The following is a 19,179-nucleotide window of genomic DNA, read 5'->3' as shown; positions in this document are numbered from 1 at the left end:
GATGCCATGATCTTAGTTTTTTGAATGTTGAGTTTTAAGCCAGCTTTTTTTTACTCTCCTGTTTCACCTTCATCAAGAGGCTCTTTAGTTTCTCCTAGATTTCTGCCTTTCAGTTCAGTTCAGTCACTCAGTCATGTCCGACTCTTTGCGACCCCATGAACCACAGCACACCAGGCCTCCCTGTCCATCACCAACTCCCAGAGTCCACCCAAACCCATGTCCATCGAGTCGGTGATGCCATCCAACCATCTCATCCTCTGTCGTCCCCTTCTCCTCCTGCCCTCAATCTTTTCCAGCATCAGGGTCTTTTCCAATGAGTCAGCTCTCTGAATCAGGTGGCCAAAGTATTGGAGTTTCAGCTTCAACATCGGTCCTATCAATGAACACCCAAGACTGATCTCCTTTAGGATGGACTGATTGGATCTCCTTGCAGTCCAAGGAACTCTCAAGAGTCTTCTCCAACACCACAGGTCAAAAGCATCAATTTTTCAGCACTCAGTTTTCTTTATAGTCCAACTCTCACATTTATATATGACTACTGGAAAAACCATAGCCTTGACTAGACAGAGCCTTGTTGGCAAAGAAATGTCTCTGCTTTTTAATATGCTTTTAGGTTGGTCATAACTTTCCTTCCAAGGAGTAAGCATCTTTTAATTTCTTGGCTGCAATCACCATCTGCAGTGATTTTGGTCCCCAGAAAAATAGTCAGCCACTGTTTCCACTGATTCCCCATTTATTTCCCATGAGGTGATGGGACCAGAAGCCATGATCTTAGTTTTCTGAATGTTGAGCTTTAAGCCAACTTCTTCACTCTCCTCTTTCCTTTTTCACTATCCTCTTTCCTTTCCTCTTTCTACCTTTAGGGTGGTATCATCTGCATATCTGACGCTGTTGATATTTCTCCTGTCAATCTTGATTCCAGCTTGTGATGTGACAAATAGATTTAAAAGATTATTTCTGATAGACAGAATGTCTGAAGAACTATGGACAGAGATTCATAACATTGCACAGCAGGCAGTGACCAAAACCATCCCAAAGAAAAAGAAACTCAAGAAGGCAAAATGGTTGTCTGAGGAGGCCTTACAAATAGCTGAGAAAAGAAGTGAAAAGCAGAGGAGAAAGGGAAAGATAAACTGAATGCAGAGTTCCAGAGTATAGAGAGGAGAGATAAGAAACCCTTCTTCAGTGAACAATGCAAAGAAATAGGACCCATCTGGGCAGGTTCATTCCAATCACAAAGAAAGGCAATGCCAAAGAATGCTCAAACTACTGGACAATTGCACTCATCTCACACACTAGCAAAGTAATGCTTAAAATTCTCCAAGCAAGGCTTCAACAGTACATAAACCATGAACTTCCAGATGTTCAAGCTGGATTTAGAAAAGGCAGAGGAAGCAGAGATCAAATTGCCAACACCTGTTGAATCATCAAAAAAGCAAGAGAGTTCCAGAAAAACATCTACTTCTATTTTATTGAGGATGCCAAAGCCTTTGACTGTGTGGATCACAACAAACTGGAAAATTCTTAAAGAGTTGGGAATCTGAGAATACCTGACCTGCCTCCTGAGAAATCTATATGCAGGTCAAGAAGCCACAGTTAGAACTGGACATGGAACAACAGAGTGGTTCCAAATTGGGAAAGGAGTACATCAAGGCTATATTTTGTCATCCTGCTTATTTAACTTATATGCAGAGTACATCATGAGAAATGCTGGAGTGGATGAAGCACAAGCTGGAATCAAGATTGCCGGGAGAAATATCAATAATCTCAGATATGCAGATGACACCACCCTTATGGCAGAAAGTGAAGAAGAACTAAAAAGCCTCTTTATGAAAGTGAAAGAGGAGGGTGAATAAGTTGGCTTAAAACTCAACATTCAGAAAACTAAGATCATGGCATTGGGTCCCATCACTTCATGGCAAATAGATGGGGAAACAATGGAAACAGTACAGGCTTTATTTTATTGGGCTCCAAAATCACTGCAGATGGTGACTGCAGCCATGAAATTAAAAAACACTTGCTCCTTGGAAGAAAAGTTATGACCAACTTAGACAGCATATTAAAAAACAGAGACATTACTTTGCCAACAAAGGTCTGTCTAGTCAAGGCTATGGTTCTTCCAGTAGTTATGTATGGATGTGAGAGCTGGACTATAAGGAAAGTTGAGCACTGAAGAATTGACGCTTTTGAGCTGTGGTGTTGGAGAAGATTCCTGGGAGTCTCTTGGATTGCAAGGAGATTCCTTAGACAGTCCATCCTAAAGGAAATCAGTCCTTAATATTCATTGGAAGGACTGGTGTTGAAGCTGAAACTCCAATACTTTGGTCACCTGATGCAAAGAACTAACTCATTGGAAAAGGCCCTGATGCTGGGAAAGATTGAAGGTAGGAGAAGGGGACGACAGAGGATGAGATGGTTGGATGGCATCACCGACTCAATGGACATGAGTTTGATTAAGCTCACGGACTTGGTGATGGACAGGGAAGCCTGGCATGCTGCAGTCCATGGGGTTGCAAAGAGTTGGACACAACTGAGTGACTGAACTGAACTGGGCAGGTTTAAAAAATCCTGATACCCTGGGGTTTCTGAGCAAAGGGCCTGAAGTGTGCTCTAAGTGCATTTTAAGAGTTTCCAGGAAACCCCTAGTAGTACACATCAAAGATTCTCTGGAAAGTGACTCCCAAAGAATTCCTTCACACCTAATTGGCAGAGAACATTTTCCTCAGTGATTGATGTACTGAAGATGGAGAGATGAGGTGGTCTCCAGTCTTCAGACAGGGTTCTGTCTGAAATTCCCACACATTTCATGTCAGCTCAAAAGGAGTCAGCAGTCTGATGGGAGTGCTGGCTCCAGTCTTATCTGTTTACAACTGATAACAAGAAAGTGGACCTTCCCCAACTTAGGGGAGTTGGTAGGGGGGTGGTGGGATCTGCCTGCCAACCACTGAGCCTCCAGCTGTTTCCAGACAACCCTTTCCAGCAGGGCCTTATTAACTAAGCAAACCCGGGCTCCTCCTACTGAAATGCAAAAGTCTTTATAAGACCTTTAAGTAAATGAGAGCAAGTGTCAGAGTGTTTTATCACCCCTAGGCTTTCAGCCCTTTCCCTCCTCAAAGCTGATTTCAACTCTTAAGCAAACACCCAGAGACGGGCATTGGTCTTATATCAAGCCTCAGCCCTATCTTGCTGGTAAGACATTTCCCTTCCTTTTTCTAAAGTTTCCATTTGTAAGATACACATTTTCAAAACCTTATTTGACATGGGAAATATCATGATGCCTGTGATTTATCTTAAAAAAGTCCAAGAAAAAAAAAATGTGGGAGAAAAACAATGAGGAAAGATTGGCAATGGTTGGCTGCTGAACTCAATTTTATTGACTCAATATCTCAGCTTTTGTGTATATTTGAGAATACAAAATTTAATAAAAGAAACTGCAGATTTTAGAAAATACTTATAAAACTTTAATATTATAAGAAAGCTTTCGATTCAATATCATCCTATAAACTGAACAGTTTTAAAACTTGTTTAAAGAAATATTCTTTAGCTTACCCATGGTTTTTAGTGTTCAATCCATGTTGCTCATAAAGAAGCTACTATTGACTTAAAGTCATAAATGTAATTCCTTTTGTATATAATTAAATTATGCAATTAGCAAGAAATAACCATTACATCTAAAAGTATATTTGTCTTGACTCTCATTACAGATGTTTCATGAAGGCATGAGACAACCTCCTCTGTATGTTTTGCCTGCTCAGATCTGTGGGTTCTGGTCCTGGCAGCTCATGGACCCAGCTTTTGGGAGGTCTCATGGCAGCCAAGCTCATCAATTTCCTACTAGTTTATTTAACAGCATCTTTAATTAACTTCCTATTTAAAGGTTTAAAACATTAAATCAGTATCAAAGAATATTTCATCTTTGGAGGATACATATCATTTTCAGAAAACACTTTTTATACTAAAATCATAGGACAATTTGTATCAGAGTTGCAAAGCATCCTCTGTACTGTGAAGCAAGGGTCCTCCCAGTCCCTATTTTGGCAATTAGAAAAACTGAAAATTAGCAAGTCCCAGAAGAAGCCCCTAAACCACTCCCCTCTTGGTTCAGAGCAGGCTCCTCATCAGACACTAGTGAAACAGGGAGGGGGCAGGGCACAACTTTTGAAAGAATGAGGACCCAGCATAAGACAGAGTCCAATGGGTCCAAGTCTAGTCAACCTGGACTAGACCTTGATCCTCAGTATAGGCTCAGTACACATCAGCAAGGTAAGTGACACACTCAGAGACGCCATGACAGTTGAGGGCCCACCATCAAAGATCAAAATGTGGGTGGTGACCCAATTCCTGGAAATCTCCACCCCTTCCCCAAAATAGTTGGAATAATCCTCCCACTCCTTAGCCTATGAAATTACCCAGCCTCTCTCCTTCTGAGATAGCTTACACTATGTCTGCAGCGTGTGTTTCTTTTTAAATAAATCCACTTCTTATCTATCACTTCATCTCTCACTGAATTCTCTCTGTGATGAGACATTAAGAACATGAGCTTCTTGAACCTCCAGGGAGGGGACATATGTCCACCTATGGCTGATTCATGTTGATGTTTGACAGAAAACAACAAAATTCTGTAAAGCAATTATCCATCAATTAAAAAAAAAACCACACAAACCTGAGTGTCATTAGGTCTTGAAACCAGGTCTGTGAACTCAGTTGGAAGACTGTGGCTTTTGGCTGGGTTTGAGTTCCCGCACATGAGTTCAAGTCCAGTGAGGTGAATAGTTTTACTAGCAGGAGGCACTTACCTGTGTGCTCTGCGGTCTTCAGATACCCAGTGTAAGGCTTGCCTCATTGTGGGCCATATCACCCAGCACACTGCAGCTTTCTTATAATGTCTGTGCATTTCACGTTTTTCAAATATCTAAGTGCCAAAGGTTTGGGACTTCAACTCAAAGCCTCAGTTGCCTCAGCAAAATATGGAGGGTAAAAATAGTGCCTCCCCTGAGGGGTCCTGTATTAAGTGGGTAATGAATATGATATAGTGATCATTATACTAGGCACAGAGAAAAGGCCTAGTTTTTGTAAAAATACGATGCGTTCCCAGAAAGGAGGTGTTGAAATGTCTCTCTTTTATATTCATGCTCCCCATCCGAGGCTTGGAATCAAGCCAGCTGGTTCTTTTCCACACAACAGCTCCCTTCTCTAGCTGGGCCCCTCACCATCTCCTCAGTGCAAGGAGTGTGCAATATAACATCTCTATTTCCACATGAAAACTTTTTGGTTCATGTTGAGGTTTTATTGATAATTTTTTTGTTTTTTTTCCAGGAAGGGAAAAGGCTACTGCCTTGTAGTCCCCAGTGTTTTACATTAGGGGTTGGCTCCTCCTGCTACTCTCAGCACTGTAAACTCTGCAGGGGAAGAGAACCAGCCTGTCTACACAGGCCCCGCCCCCGGCCCTAGCAGGGTATCATTGAAGGGATGGTCCCCGAGGCTCTGTGCTGGACCCTGCCTGTCACAGCTCAGCCTTTGCCAAAGCAATTGCACAGCAGAACCTAGAGGAGACTGCATTGCTGATTCTCACAGTTATTTAGAGGCCAAGGTAGAGAGCAGGAAACACCTGCGTCTTCTGTACTTACCCATCTTGCGTCCTGAGGCAGTTCTTCCAGTAACTGCAGTAAAGACATCTTCAAATACAAAAACTGTTCAGACTCAGTCCCGTGGAATTGATCTTCAGTGTATCCATGAGAGGAGACTTTTTTATACCAGACGTGTCAGTGGGAAAATGACCTGGAGCCATTTTGTTAGGTAAGAACAAAAATCATCTAAGTCTTAAAGCCAAGAGGGGTGTTTAAGAGCCTGGAATAAATCGCAATGCATGCTTAGTGTTGCTTCTCTTAAAGGGATGGGTACATGCTTGGTCTAAAATCTTTGTAAGGAATGACACCATTAATCAAAATCTACTAGTTACAAAATGATTGCATAATTATCTATTGTACATTAAATATATATTTATACATATATTTGTATATGAATGCATTACATTTTATACATATGTAAATTTCTGACTAAATTTCTTTAAATATTCTAGGCTTCTGTTTGTGATCAGTTTGATATTACAGACCATCCCCATGGGAAACAGTAAGAAGCATTTTGTTTATATTCTCTTAGTTTTTATTGCATATTTGTTTGTCAGTCATTATCAGTCTCATATTTTCAATTAATTTTTAAGGCTGTCATACAGGGAAATATAAAATTAGTAGAGAAGAAAGCAGCAGTGGTAAAGCTCAGAAGTTCCAGCAGAAAACACTCAACTGGACCTTGAATAATTTAAGGGAGGAGAATGACAGCACAGAGGGCTGGAAGCCTCAGGGTTCATTCCCCTACTCCTTGACTTTCCAAGAGCTAAGCGGCAATGCTGCAGACACAGGTCATCTCGGTCAGTGAACTCTGAGTTTGTGTGTGTGTGTCTGTGTATGTCTGTGACTGTGTGTCTGTGTGTGTGCGCCTAGAGGTGATCTTCCAGACTTTCTCCTTTGTCTCCTTCCTTGGCAGGCAGATTCTTTACCACTAGGAAGCCAGAATCCTGAGTTTAGGATCGGAAAAAAAAAAAAAAAAAAAAAAAAAAAACCCAAAAAACTAGGATAAGTTAACAATAAAACGAGAAACCCAATGAATAGCATTTTACCATCTTTAAATATATACTATAAAGTAAAAGGATAAAGACACTATAAAGTAAAAGGATAAAGACACTATAAAGTACATACTTTTATACTATAAAGTAAAAGTATAAAGACAGGGGATGAGATGGTTGGATGGCACCACCTACTTGATGGACATGAGCTTGATCAAGCTTCGGGAGTTGGTGATGGACAGCGAAGCCTGGCGTGCTGCAGTCCATGGGGTCGCAAAGAGTCGGACACGAACGAGCGACCGAACCGACAAATTGATAAAGTAAAAGGTATTTCCTAGTGAGGTGTTCTTTTACTCTGAAAAAAGTTTTAATGTTTTATTGGTAAAACGTGGCTTTGGCTTTTAACTGGTTATTTTCCCGCAGGTCCAGAGCTATCCCAATCCCAGATAATAGCGGACGTTTGCTAGGCTTATCGCAGTCTCTCAGGCTCCAGTGGTAGAATTTTTTTTTTTTTTTTTTTAATTGTTTCGGTGTCTTTGCACCCGTGGGTGGTCCCTGCTCGCTCGCCGCTCTCCGGAGAGGCCAGTCTGTAATCACTGTCTTGTGAAGTCACAGCCTAATTTTAACATATGAAAGGAAGGAAGAAAGAAAACGCTACTTGCAGGGGGCAGGGTTTCCCATATGTCTCAGGGAGCCTTCCTGACCCGCCCGCACCCCTGGTAGTTTGTTTTTAATCCTTAAACTAACAAACAGGGTTTACCTGAGCAAACACTATTAGCAGGAAGCCAATTTTATTGCCTCCCCGAGGGGATCTCTCTCGGCCCTTCTCGGGCTTATCAGCCGTAGAGGGTCCCGCGCGGAGCTGACCCCCGGTGACGCCCCCACAGGTGCACCTCCGCGGCCGAGCTGCTGCCAGAACGGCGGCACCTGCGTGCTGAGCAGCTTCTGCGTGTGCCCCGCTCACTTCACCGGCCGCTACTGTGAGCACGACCAGAGGCGCAGGTAGGCGCGGGGTGGTGCAGGCTGGGGGCACGGCGGGGCCTGCGGGGAGAGGAGACCGGGAGCCGGGCGGCGGCGGCGGCGGCGGGGCCTCGCGGCGCGGGGCCGGGGGTGCGCGCGCCGCCTGCGCTAACGCCAGGCCTGGGCTTCCTCAGCAAGTGCGGCGCCCTGGTGCACGGAGCCTGGACCTTCCGCGGCTGCCACCTCTGCAGGTGCGTCTTTGCGGCCCTGCACTGCCTCCCGCTGCAGACACCCGGCCGCTGTGGTAAGAAGAACCCGCCCCGCCTCTGTGCTCACAACCCACACTCAGGCAGTTGCTCCTTTATACGTACCGACCCGTAGAGATCTATCTGTGCCAGACGACACAGGAATGAGCGATCGGCATGGATTCATCACTCGGGAAAGTCACATTCGTGGTGAATCACATAGTGTTTTATCATTATAGTGGTTGAAAAATTTATTCCTAGGTTTCCCATTCCTACTTGAGGAATTTAAATGTGATTTCCAAACAGTGTCCTTAAATGTTCTTTACAGAGAGAACTTTGGAAGCACACAAGCTGGTAATTAGAGCCCTACCTGACAGACAGGGTCAGTTCAGTTCAGTCTCTCAGTTGTGTCCGACTCTTTGCAACCCCTTGGACTGCAGCATGCCAGGCCTCCCTGTCCATCGCCAACTCCCAGAGTTGACTCAGACTCATGTCCATTGAATTGGTGATGCCATCCAACAGTCTCATCCTCTGTCTACCCCTTCTTCTCCTGCCTTCAACTTTTCTCAGCATCAGGGTCTTTTCAAATAAGTCAGTTCTTTGCATCAGGTGGCCAAAGTATTGGAGTTTCAGCTTCAACATCAGTCCTTCCAATGAACACCCAGGACTGATCTCATTTAGGATGGACTGGTTGGATCTCCTTGCAGTCCAACGGACTCTCAAGAGTCTTCTCCATCACCACAGTTCAAAAGTATCAATTCTTTGGTGCTTAGCTTTCTTTATAGTCCAACTCTCATATCCATACTGGAAAAACCATAGCTTTGACAGGGTACGCAAACTAAATCTCTATAGGGACTTCTCTACACTGGGCCGACACCCACCTTCTCAACTGTGAAATGTAGAGGGCGCCCTGGAGCAGAACAGGAGCAGGCCTGAATGGCCAGGTTCAGGGCTTCAAGGCCAGCCTGGCAGTGGTCCAGGAACCAAGGTGCCTGGTAACCACAGCTCAAGCCTGCCACATAAATAAAAGTCAGTGGGGTGTGGACAACACGCAGGGTGAACACTTATTTGTGATGACTCTGAGCAGTTCCCAGCTCAATGCAAATGTTTTACTTGTAAAACTAAGGAACATGAATCTTCTGAGGTCAGAAAACGGACAAAATGCTCGGCTGCAGAGTTGTCATCGCAGGCAGGGACCAGAGACACAGGTATGGCAGGCACAGCGCTTCCATGGCCTTCTCCCCTTTGCAGTAAGCTCTGGCTGGGATAGCAGTAAGGGACTTGGTTAATGCAGGCAGAGCTCTTCAGTCCTCTTTGTTAGCCCTGGGTGGGGTCCATGTGAAGGCCGTGGGCCTACTCTCCTTTTCCTTCTTGCACTGTAGTTGACCCTGGGCCAATCCCACAGTGTAAGGACGTGCTTAATGGTGGTACAGCCCTTCACCCCCACTTCCCATCCCCTTGTCCACTGTTACATTGCTGTAGAGAGGCAGCACTCTTGAGGGTGGAGCCCTTCAAGCCATCCTCTTGGTGGGGTTCCCTGGGTGGGGTGCCTGGTGGAAGAACACACATAATGAATGCTCAGCTCCCTTCCTTCCTCCTCTGCAACCTGGGATAGGAGCAACATTCTAGTGACATTCTTAATGAAGGTGCAGCCCTTCAGCCCCATTTCTGCTCCCTCTCCTCAGCCAGCTCTGCATGGTGCCAGCAATGTGTCTTGGGGGTTGGGGGGTTTACGGGTGGGGGGTAGGGGGAAGGGGTGGGTGGGTGGTGGTGATTATAGTGCAATATACTTTCCCTTCCTCCCTCTCCTGTCGGGCTCTTCATTTGCTGGGCCTGTGCCACTGATTCAGTAGCTGGTCTTTGAATGACCCAGAGAAAGGAGGACACAGATTATGGCATAAGCATCAGAATTGTGGACGGTGCCTGTGTAATCCTACAGGTGAAGTCATTTCCCACTTGTGGTTGGCGCTCCTTGCAGTGATGTGGGGAAAGGCCTAGCTGTGATCATTTTCAGTCTCCTAAGCAAGGGCTTCCCTTTTGGCTCAGCTGGTAAAGAGTCTGCCTGCAATGCGGGAGACCTGGGTTTGATCCCTGGGTTGGAAAGTTCCCCTGGAGAAGGGAAAGGCTACCCACTCTAGTATTCTGGCCTAGAGAATTCCATGGACTGTATAGTTTACGGGATTGCAAAGGGTCGGACACGACTAAGCAACTTTCACTTTCAAGCAAGGCCAGCTTGGGTTCTAAGCAGCAGAGCAGGAGCTAGGCTCCAGGATGTCTGCTCACATCCTGGAAAACATTCAAGGCTGAGACTGCTGTCTGCCAAGGACAATGACAGTGACTCTGAAAATGTGGCTTGTGCTCATCAAAGGTGAACCAAATAGTGAGGTCATCTCTCAGAGTAATTTATCAGATGCACTCTGTGACCCATTGATTGTGCGTCAGGGCGGATGACAGTGGTAGGGGCTGTGCTGATGGTGGTTATGACCCGAGGATGACAATGATAATGGTAGCAGCAGTGCTATAGATGATTATGATGTTGTGAGGATGACAGTCATCATGATAAGCATCTTTATTAGCTCTCAGTTTATTTCAGGGACTTTATATACTTAATCCCAGTCAATTCTTAACAAGCCTTAGAAATAAGTATTATGCTTTTTATATTTGAGGAAATTGAAGCTTAGAGTGGTTAAGTTCTTCAGCTATGGTTTTTTTTTTTTCTTAAGAGATAAATTATCATATTTTATAATAACATTTAAATTATTTTAAAATATAAATCAACGTACAATAGCATGCTGGTATAAACATTGACATAATGATAATTAATATATAATTAATATTAATTGGAATAAAATTGCTACCATTCAGAGTACATAAGCACATCCCTGAACTATGTCAGACACTTTTTAAAAAAAATGAGATACTTCAGTTCAGTCACTCAGTCATGTTTGACTCTTTTTGACCCCAAGGACTGCAGCATGCCAAGCTTCCCTGTCCATCGCCAGCTCCCAGAGCTTGATCAAACTCATGTCCATGGAGTCGGTGATGCCATCCAACCATCTCATCCTGTCATCCCCTTCTCCTCCTGCCCTCAATCTTTCCCAGCATCAGGGTCTTTTCCAATGAGTCAGTTCTTCACATCAAGTGGCCAAAGTATTGGAGCTTCAGCTTCAGCATCAATCCTTCCAATGAGTATTCAGGACTGATTTCCTTTAGGATTGACTGGTTTGATTTCCTTGCAGTCCAAGGGACTCTCAAGAATCTTCTCCAACACCACAATTAAAAACCATCAATTTTTCAGTGCTCAGCTTTCCTTATGGTTCAACTCTTGATATCCATACATGACTACTGGAAAAACCATACCTTTGACTCGATGCACCTTTGTTGGCAAAGTAATGTCTCTGCTTTTTAATATGCTGTCTAGGTTGGTCATAACTTTTCTTCCAAGGAGCAAGCATCTTTTAATTTTATGGCTGCAGTCACCATCTGCAGTGAATTTTATGATTGCCATGTAGCATTATATTAGTTTCAGGTATACACAATGATTTGGTATTATATACAAATATATATAATTGGGAAATGATAACCATAGCAAACCTAGTTGACATCCATCACCATACATAATGACTTTCTTTTTCTTGTGATGAGAAATTTCAAGATCTACTCACTTTGTTGTTGTTCAGTCACTCAGTCCTGTCCAACTCTTTTCAACCCCATGGACTGCAGCATGCCAGGCTTCCTTGTCCTTTACCATCTCCCAGAGCTTGCTCAAACTCATGTCCATTGAGTCAGTGATGCCATCCAACCACCTCATCCTGTCGTCCCCTTCTCCTCCTGCCCTCAGTATTTCCCAGCATCAGCGTCTTTTCCAATGAGTCGGCTCTTCACATCAGGTGGCAGCTTTAGTGTCAGTCTACTCTCTTGGTAATTTTCAAATATACAATGCAGTATTATTAACTGTAGTCCCCATCTTGTACATTACATCAGTTTCTTTTCTTCTTTTTTTTTTAATTTTTAGATTCTACAAAAAAGTGAAATCAGATGGTATTTGTCTCACTTATTTTGCTTCCCATAATGCCTTCAAGTTCCATCTATGTTGTTGCAAATGGCAAGATCTCCTTCCAGACTTTTGCTATAATTTTTAGTATAAAATAAATATTCTTCAGAGTGATTTTTTTACACTGAAATTTTATTATGGATATAATTAGAACTCTTATTAGTAAAGCTACATTTTTTATTGAATTTTCTCTGAGCCACTGAGTAGATTTGCCCTAAATATGTCTTTTTTTTAATTGAATGAAAGATTCTTTCAATTCTATAGTGTTTTCTAAATTTTTTGAAACCTCACATCCTAGTCCTTTTATTTTCTAAATGTTTATATTGCCCCTTCCCTCTTTCTTCTCTCCTCTGGCAAGCACTAATTTGTTTTCTGTACCAGTGAGTCTGATTCTTTTTTGTTTTATTCAATACTTTATTGTGTTTTTTAGATTCCACGTATAAATTCTACCATTCAGTATTTGTCTTTTTCTATCTGCCATTTGACTAAGAATAATACCCTCCAAGTCCATTTATGTTGCTGAAATGGCAAAATTTCGTTTAATGGCCGAGTAGTATTCTCTCCTGTGTGTGTGTGTGTGTGTGTGTGTGTGTATCACATCTTCTTTATCTATTCAACTGTTGACAGACACTTAGGTTACTTCCATACTTTGACAATTTTGAATAATGCTGCTATGAACATTGGAGTGCATGTATCTTTTTGAATTAGTGTTTTGGGATTTTCTGGGTGAGTACCCAGGAGTGGAATTGCTGGGTCATATGGTAATTCTATTTTTAGTTTTTTGAAAAAAACCTGAAAATACTGTTTTTGACAGTGGCTATATCAATTTATGGAGAAGGCAATGGCACCCCACTCCAGTACTCTTGCCCGGAAAATCCAATGGACGGAGGAGCCTGGTAGGCTGCAGTCCACAGGGTCGCTAAGAGTCAGGCACGACTGAGCGACTTCACTTTCACTTTTCACTTTCCGGCATTGGAGAAGGAAATGGCAACCCACTCCAGTGTTCTTGCCTGGAGAATCCCAGGGACAGTGGAGCCTAGTGGGCTGCCGTCTATGGGGTCGCACAGAGTCAGACACGACTGAAGCGACTTAGCAGCAGCAGCAGCATACCAATTTACATTCCCATCAACAGTGTAGAAGGGTTCCCTTTTATCCATATTCTCAGCAGCATTTGTTATCTGTATTCTTTTTGATGATGCCCATTCTGATAGGTAAGAGATAACATCTCATTGTGCTTTGGATTTGCATTTCCCTGATGATAAGCCATGTTGAGCATCTTTTCATGTGCCTGTTGGCCATCTACATTTACTCTTTGGAAAAAGGTCTGTTCAGTTCTTCTGTCCATCCCTTAAATCTGGTTTATTGTGAGTTTTTTTTTTTAAATACTGAGTTGCGTGAGCTGTTTATATATATTGGATATTAATCCCTTATATGTCATATCATTTGCAAATATTTTCTCCCATTCAGTAGATTGCCAATGGTTTTGTCGATGGTTTCCGTTGCTGTGCAAAAGCTTTTATATTTTATTGGATTCCATTTGTTTATTTGTGCTTTTACTTGCTTTGCTTTAGGAGACGAATTCAAAAAACACTGCTGCAATTTATGTAAAAGAGTGTTCTGCCTTTGTTTCCTCTAGGAGTTTTATTGTATCCATTCTTCTGCATAAGTCTTTAATATATTTTGGGTTTATTTTTGTGTATGGTATGATGTTAGGGAATTTTCTAATTTCATTCTTTTACATGTAGTTGTCCAATTTTCCCAGCACCGCTCATTGAAGAGACTATCTTTTCTCCATTATATAATCTTGTCTCCTTTGTTATAGATTAATTGACCATTTATTAATGGGTTTATTGTGGGCCTCTTTAAGAATATTTTGGATAGTATTATTTAGAATATTGAAAATTTGACCACATTGTAAATCCAATAGCAGAATAATAGGTAAGTAAATGTTTTAATTCCTTTAATGGAATTTTATGATGACTTTGAAGAGTATGTAGAAGATAGAATGGAAAACTGTATTTCCAATATAATTCTAATGTGAAAGGACACATGTGGATAGGGGAATCACAAATATTGGGTTGGCCAAAAAGTTCCTTTGGGTTTTTTATAATATCTTATGGAAAAATCCAAACACTTTTTAGCCAATCCCAAAAATAAAAAGTATGCCACAGAATCAGGGTCCTTTGGCTCCTCTAGGCACCTAAAGACCAGAGGATCTCCAAGTGCCCCCTTTGCTTGACACTCTGTGGGTCCATGTACAAGAGGCTTTCTTAATCCCAATATAATATCTTCTCAAGGACATGTTTTTCATTCTGTTTCAGAGGAACATTATTTATTCTCCAGTTTCCTCATGTAAAATGAGGATAATCTGCCCTGCACTTTCACACAGATATTGAAGAATAAAATTTATGCAAAACAGTTTTATTTGTTGATGTGAGCTGTTTTGTAATTTTTCTCTTCCATGACCTAAAATAATGCTCTGTGTATAATAATTCTAAATAAATATTAAATGGATGACTGTTGACCTTTTAGTTCCAGATATAGTGCCAAAGAAGAAACACCATAAAGGCCATTGCCTACTATTATATTACATTAAAACAATCTATTTTCAGTATTCTATTAATAAATACAGTATATTTTATACAGGTAAATATCATTCTACCATTTTCTTAATTTACATTTGTTAATTTTGTGTTTAAAGAGGAAATTTGGCATAATAGAAAAAGCATGGGAAATCCCCAAAATACTTGTTCAAATCCCCTGAAATACTTGTTGTAATGTTTACCATCTTTATAAACTGTGCTTCAGTCTCCACAGCAGAAATAATTTACCCCATAGATTTGTAAAGATGAAAAGGCCCTATACCTGTTTTATATTATACATAAAATAAAATATTGTTGCATTATTGTCACCATCAACAGTATTCACATCAGTACAATGAGGTTAGAAAAAATTGCTTCATAATCTAGCACTTATATGCAAATTTACCAAAATGTGTTTTTTCAGGTTGTAAAAAATATCCGCTATACACATTAATTGGTGAGCATTGCTAGGTTAAAAAAAAATCAAGAAGAATGACAGCCCTGGAGCTAGCAGTCCTTAAATCAACCCATTATCTCATTTTACTGAGAGGGTGATTCTTCCTACATATAACCCAAAGAATTAAGTATTTCTCTAAGATCAAGAACCAATATGTTCTAAAATTTAGAGTCTAAGTAATGACACAGTGAAGAAGCAATTTAGAACTTCTTCAGAGAGAAACAGGTCATGTAAATGTCAGACTGGGGTCAGGTCAGACCTCACCTCATTCTTCAAATGCAATTTAAAAAGTACAGTTCTGTCACATAGCAGACAACCAACCAAACAGCAAGCAAGTGAACGTCTGCAGGCCGGAGCCAGACTGTGGATGTGTTGAAAGGATGGCCTTCCTAGGTCCTGGCCCCAGCTGGCTGTCAGCCCAGGGCATGCTGACCGCGAGAGAGCAGACCCTTTGTAAATCCCTCTGGGACATTCTCCCATGATAGGTGTCATTTCAGTGGCGTAGCTTCTCTGGGTGTCACGACAGGAGAGAAAGCTGTTTGGTTTTCCAAGGGCATTCAGGGGTATCTGTAAACTGGAAAATTTGGGGAATGCTAGCTCTGGACCTCATATTGAAGTGTGATTTTATCCTCACCCAAGGTGGTCTCCAAACTATTGTTAAATCACCACTTAGTGGTGGTGACATAGTGCCACATGCTGAGCATTCACAAGTTTGATTTCACTTCTATCTTCCTTTTCACACATGCTTAAGACTAAAGTAATGATAAAAATCTCTGCGATGTGTAAGTAAAAAGAGAACTTCTGGTAAGTATATAATTAAAACCTCATGTTATAGTATGTCATCATTGGTAGCCGAGTCTCCTTTTTGGCAGGAAATAAAATAATGATGGGCTTCCAGGTAGCGCTAGTGGTAAAGGACCTGCCTGCTGGTGCAGGAGATGCAGGAGATGTGGGTTTGATCCCTGGGTTGGGAAGATCCCCTGGAGGAGGGCATGGCACCCCACCCCAGTACTCTTGCCTGGAGAGTCCCATGGACAAAGGAATCTGGTGAACTACAGTCCATAGGTTCACAAAAAGAGAGTTGGACATGACTGAGCGACTTATTTCAGCAAAAATGATGATAGGCCACAGAACCATTGATTTTGTAGGTTCCAATAAACAGTGAATGTGAATAAAGCTTATTTTAATTTTTCCTATCAATATATAGTGGAATTTCTAATATTTTCTCTCTTAGCTCAGTGGGCGACCTTGGGCCCCTTAGGAGGGACATTGCCTGGTGCTCACAGCCCCAGTTTGGTGACCCCTGCTTGAGGGACTGGCTCATAAAGCTGACTCTAACAATGGCTTTTGAGTTCATATGCAAGAAAAGACTGCCAACAGGGCCTGAATCCTCTCTGTGGTCAGCCTGTTCCCTTTCACCAGGAGAAAAATCAACAGTGAAGCTCAGTATGGGCTGACGTGTAGCTGCTTCTCACACTGAGAACACTTAATGTATCATCAGCTTTTCTGGAGCCTCCTCTGTGCCTGCATGCTAAGGCTTCTGTTTTGTGGGGTTCTCGTACCCTGGAACAACCCTCTCCCATGTGGGGTGATGTGGGGAATGGTGCCCAGGTCTGCAGCGGGCCTGCCCTCAGTCTTGTGATGAGTGTGGCCTCCTGGCCGTGCTCACCAGTCACCTGCAGAAAGAGGCAGGGCAGGTCTCTGCTGCGGGGGCTTGTCTTTGTCTCTACTCATTAGCTAGTGATGGTTCAAGCTGACCATAGGTTTTGGCGTTCAGAAGGCACTTTCTGGCGGAATCCTAGAGGGCAGGGCTTGGCAGGTTTGTCAGGGGGAAGCGCAGGCTGGCCTCTGCCAAGCAGCCTGGGGAAAAAGTCCCTGTAAGTTGGGCCTTTGTATGCTTCCCTACCCAGCCGGTCCCACGTCCAGCCCCAGATTTGCTTGGGAGACTACTTAGTGGAGTTGGTACCCCTGCCTACAGCCGTACCTGTCGGGCTTGTCAGTTTCACATGGTAACCCTTCACCACCGGGGAGTTAAGCCAACACCCTTATCTGGTCTCACTACCCCAGAGATTCTCACTCAACACCTCTGGGGTGGGGTCCTGGCTATAGAGAAAGCCAGACCTACTGAGTCTGGGGCTTAGAGTGAGGCCTGCAGTGGAGGAGCCACAGTGCTTCAGTGGGGAGGTGAGCACGCCAACCGGGGCACAGTCCCCAGTGCTCTGGAGCTGTGCCTCGTTGTCATGTCCTTTGTGAGAATGTCCACCATTGCTGTAGGAAAGGGTGCTTTCCTCCTCTTTAATAAGTGGTCCCTAGTCAAAGAAATAGTGTTAGGACTAACTGGGGAACAGATGACAACAGATGGATGCAAGCTGTTTTATTTTATTTTATATTTATTTTATTCAGGATCCACTAGCCTGAATTGCTAAATGATGGTATAGTACTCTGGACCACCACCTTGGTTAGCTCATGTGCCAAATGAGAAGGGCTGAAGGACTATTTCTTTTTTTTTTTTTTTTTGGACTATTTCTTTGTGAGCCTTAAAAGCAGCAAACAGATTCTCCTTCAGCTCTCCAAGTTACATAAAAATCCCTCTGTTTCCAGCTGCAGTGAAAGGAATGTACAAGCTAAAGGGAAGCACATCTCCCTTGAGCAGTGCTGTGTTCTCTACAGCTGGTGTCCATCCATGCTCTGTGCTGCCCCCCAGCTGGCCCAGTCCACAGGGCAAGGCCCAGTAAGGAGGCCCAGGCAGAAAAGAGCCTTTCCTTGAGCAGGTGCAGACATTTCTAGCTCATTCTCTTAAAGCAGGCCTGCCACAGCATGTCTCATAACTCTCTTGGGATTTTTTTTCCAGACCTGAAAGACTTTCTCACCTCACACTCTAATGGACCTAGAACCCAGCTCACGTGGAGTGTTCTCCTCCTCCTGTCCTGCTTTCTTCTGAAATCCATCCTCAGTGAAGGGGGAGCCTGCTGATCAGACCACATTTCACCCACCAGAACCAGAACTGTTCCTGGCCTCCCAGCATGGCTGAACCATGTGGTGCTGCATGGGGAAGCCAGGGATTATGTGTCCTCTTGCATTGTCTATGTTGTATGTAATAGGCTGGTTTCATTTCTTATAAACCAGAACATTAAATGAATATTTGTAATGCTTAATAAACTTTTTCATGAAAGATCCTTTCTTGCTTTCCTTGTTATTCAAGGTACAGTAAGTCTCCTGCATACAAACAAGTTCCATTCTAAGAGCATGTTTGTAAATCCAGTTTGCTTGTAAGCCCAGCAAAGTTAGCCTAGGTACCAAGCAAATACAATCAGCTATTTAGTAATAGTCTTGCAATACTATTCACACAAATAATACATAAAAACAAACACAAGAAGTAAAGAAAATATTTTTAATCTTACAATATAGTCACTGCTACATCACCACTGCTTTTATGCTTGCTTCTGGACATCTGGGGTTTAAAATATAAATACTGTATTACTGTACTCTATCAATGCAGGAGACCCCGGTTTGATTCCTAGGTTGGGAAGATCTGCTGGAGAAGGGAAAGGCTACCCACTCCAGTATTCTGGCCTGGAGAATTCCATGGACTGTATAGTCCATGGGGTCGCAAAGAGTCGGACACGACTGAGTGACTTTCACTTTCACTGTACTCTGTACAGTACTATACAGTGAAGAACACAAAAGCACAACCATGTAGAGAATGCACGCGCTTGACAATGTACGCCAGATCCTCAAAATAACATGATTGGACATGTGAACACACATTCATGTCTTTGAAACCTGACAAAAATTTGTATGTAGGGGACTTACTGTATATGACTAGATGTGCAGGAGTAAACACTAGAGGCTGGGACCTATTCGGCTGGAATCTCTGATGATTCAGAGTAGACCAAACATGTGGCCCTTCAGGTAACAGCTCCCTTTTACACACTCCTTGAGCCCCACACATAGATTCTGCAACACTTGACATTGTTTATTTGTTCACTCAGTCTCTTCACAAGTTCTAAGCCCTGGGGGGCAGGGACAGTGCCACATGTGTGTCCCCAGCACCACTATGCTGTGAATGTGGCAAGGAGCAGATGCCAAAAAATGTTCCATAGACAGAGAAAGAAGGGCAGGAAGGGGAAGGAGCCATGGCTGGAAAAGGCAGCTAGGCACCCTACCTCCTTTTCTCCAGCTTCTGCTAATGACTCAGTTGTGACATGCTTTTAGGACAGTTAGCACCTTTTGGAATTATCACCAGTATCTCCATAAAA

The 19,179-nt window shown here is 42.9% G+C and overlaps 1 protein-coding gene across 1 annotated transcript; it reads left to right on the top strand.

Annotated features, from left to right (window-relative positions):
* Window positions 1–4,166: 4,166 nt before the first annotated feature.
* LOC133042186 (cryptic protein-like) lies at window positions 4,167–17,909 on the top strand. The gene is made up of 5 exons (XM_061122745.1): window positions 4,167–4,263; window positions 6,233–6,427; window positions 7,510–7,624; window positions 7,777–7,886; window positions 17,772–17,909. Exons 1-5 carry the CDS (start codon window positions 4,167–4,169, stop codon window positions 17,891–17,893), a joined length of 639 nt encoding a protein of 212 aa, XP_060978728.1. The 3' UTR covers window positions 17,894–17,909.
* The last annotated feature ends 1,270 nt before the right edge of the window (window positions 17,910–19,179 follow it).

This window comes from Dama dama, chromosome 21, assembly GCF_033118175.1.
Source record: "Dama dama isolate Ldn47 chromosome 21, ASM3311817v1, whole genome shotgun sequence".
In the NCBI taxonomy this organism is placed as follows: domain Eukaryota; kingdom Metazoa; phylum Chordata; class Mammalia; order Artiodactyla; family Cervidae; genus Dama; species Dama dama.
Note: the sequence above shows the minus strand (reverse complement) of the source record. Positions and strands in the feature narration are given on the sequence as shown.

Bases quoted from the DNA above. Each gene is read 5' to 3' on its own strand.
- LOC133042186 (XM_061122745.1), top strand. From the start codon at position 4,167: ATGAGGACCCAGCATAAGACAGAGTCCAATGGGTCCAAGTCTAGTCAA. The intron at 7,625-7,776 runs GTAGGCGCGGGG...GGGCTTCCTCAG, and splicing joins GAGCACGACCAGAGGCGCAG to CAAGTGCGGCGCCCTGGTGC. The intron at 7,887-17,771 runs GTAAGAAGAACC...TTTTTTTTCCAG, and splicing joins GCAGACACCCGGCCGCTGTG to ACCTGAAAGACTTTCTCACC.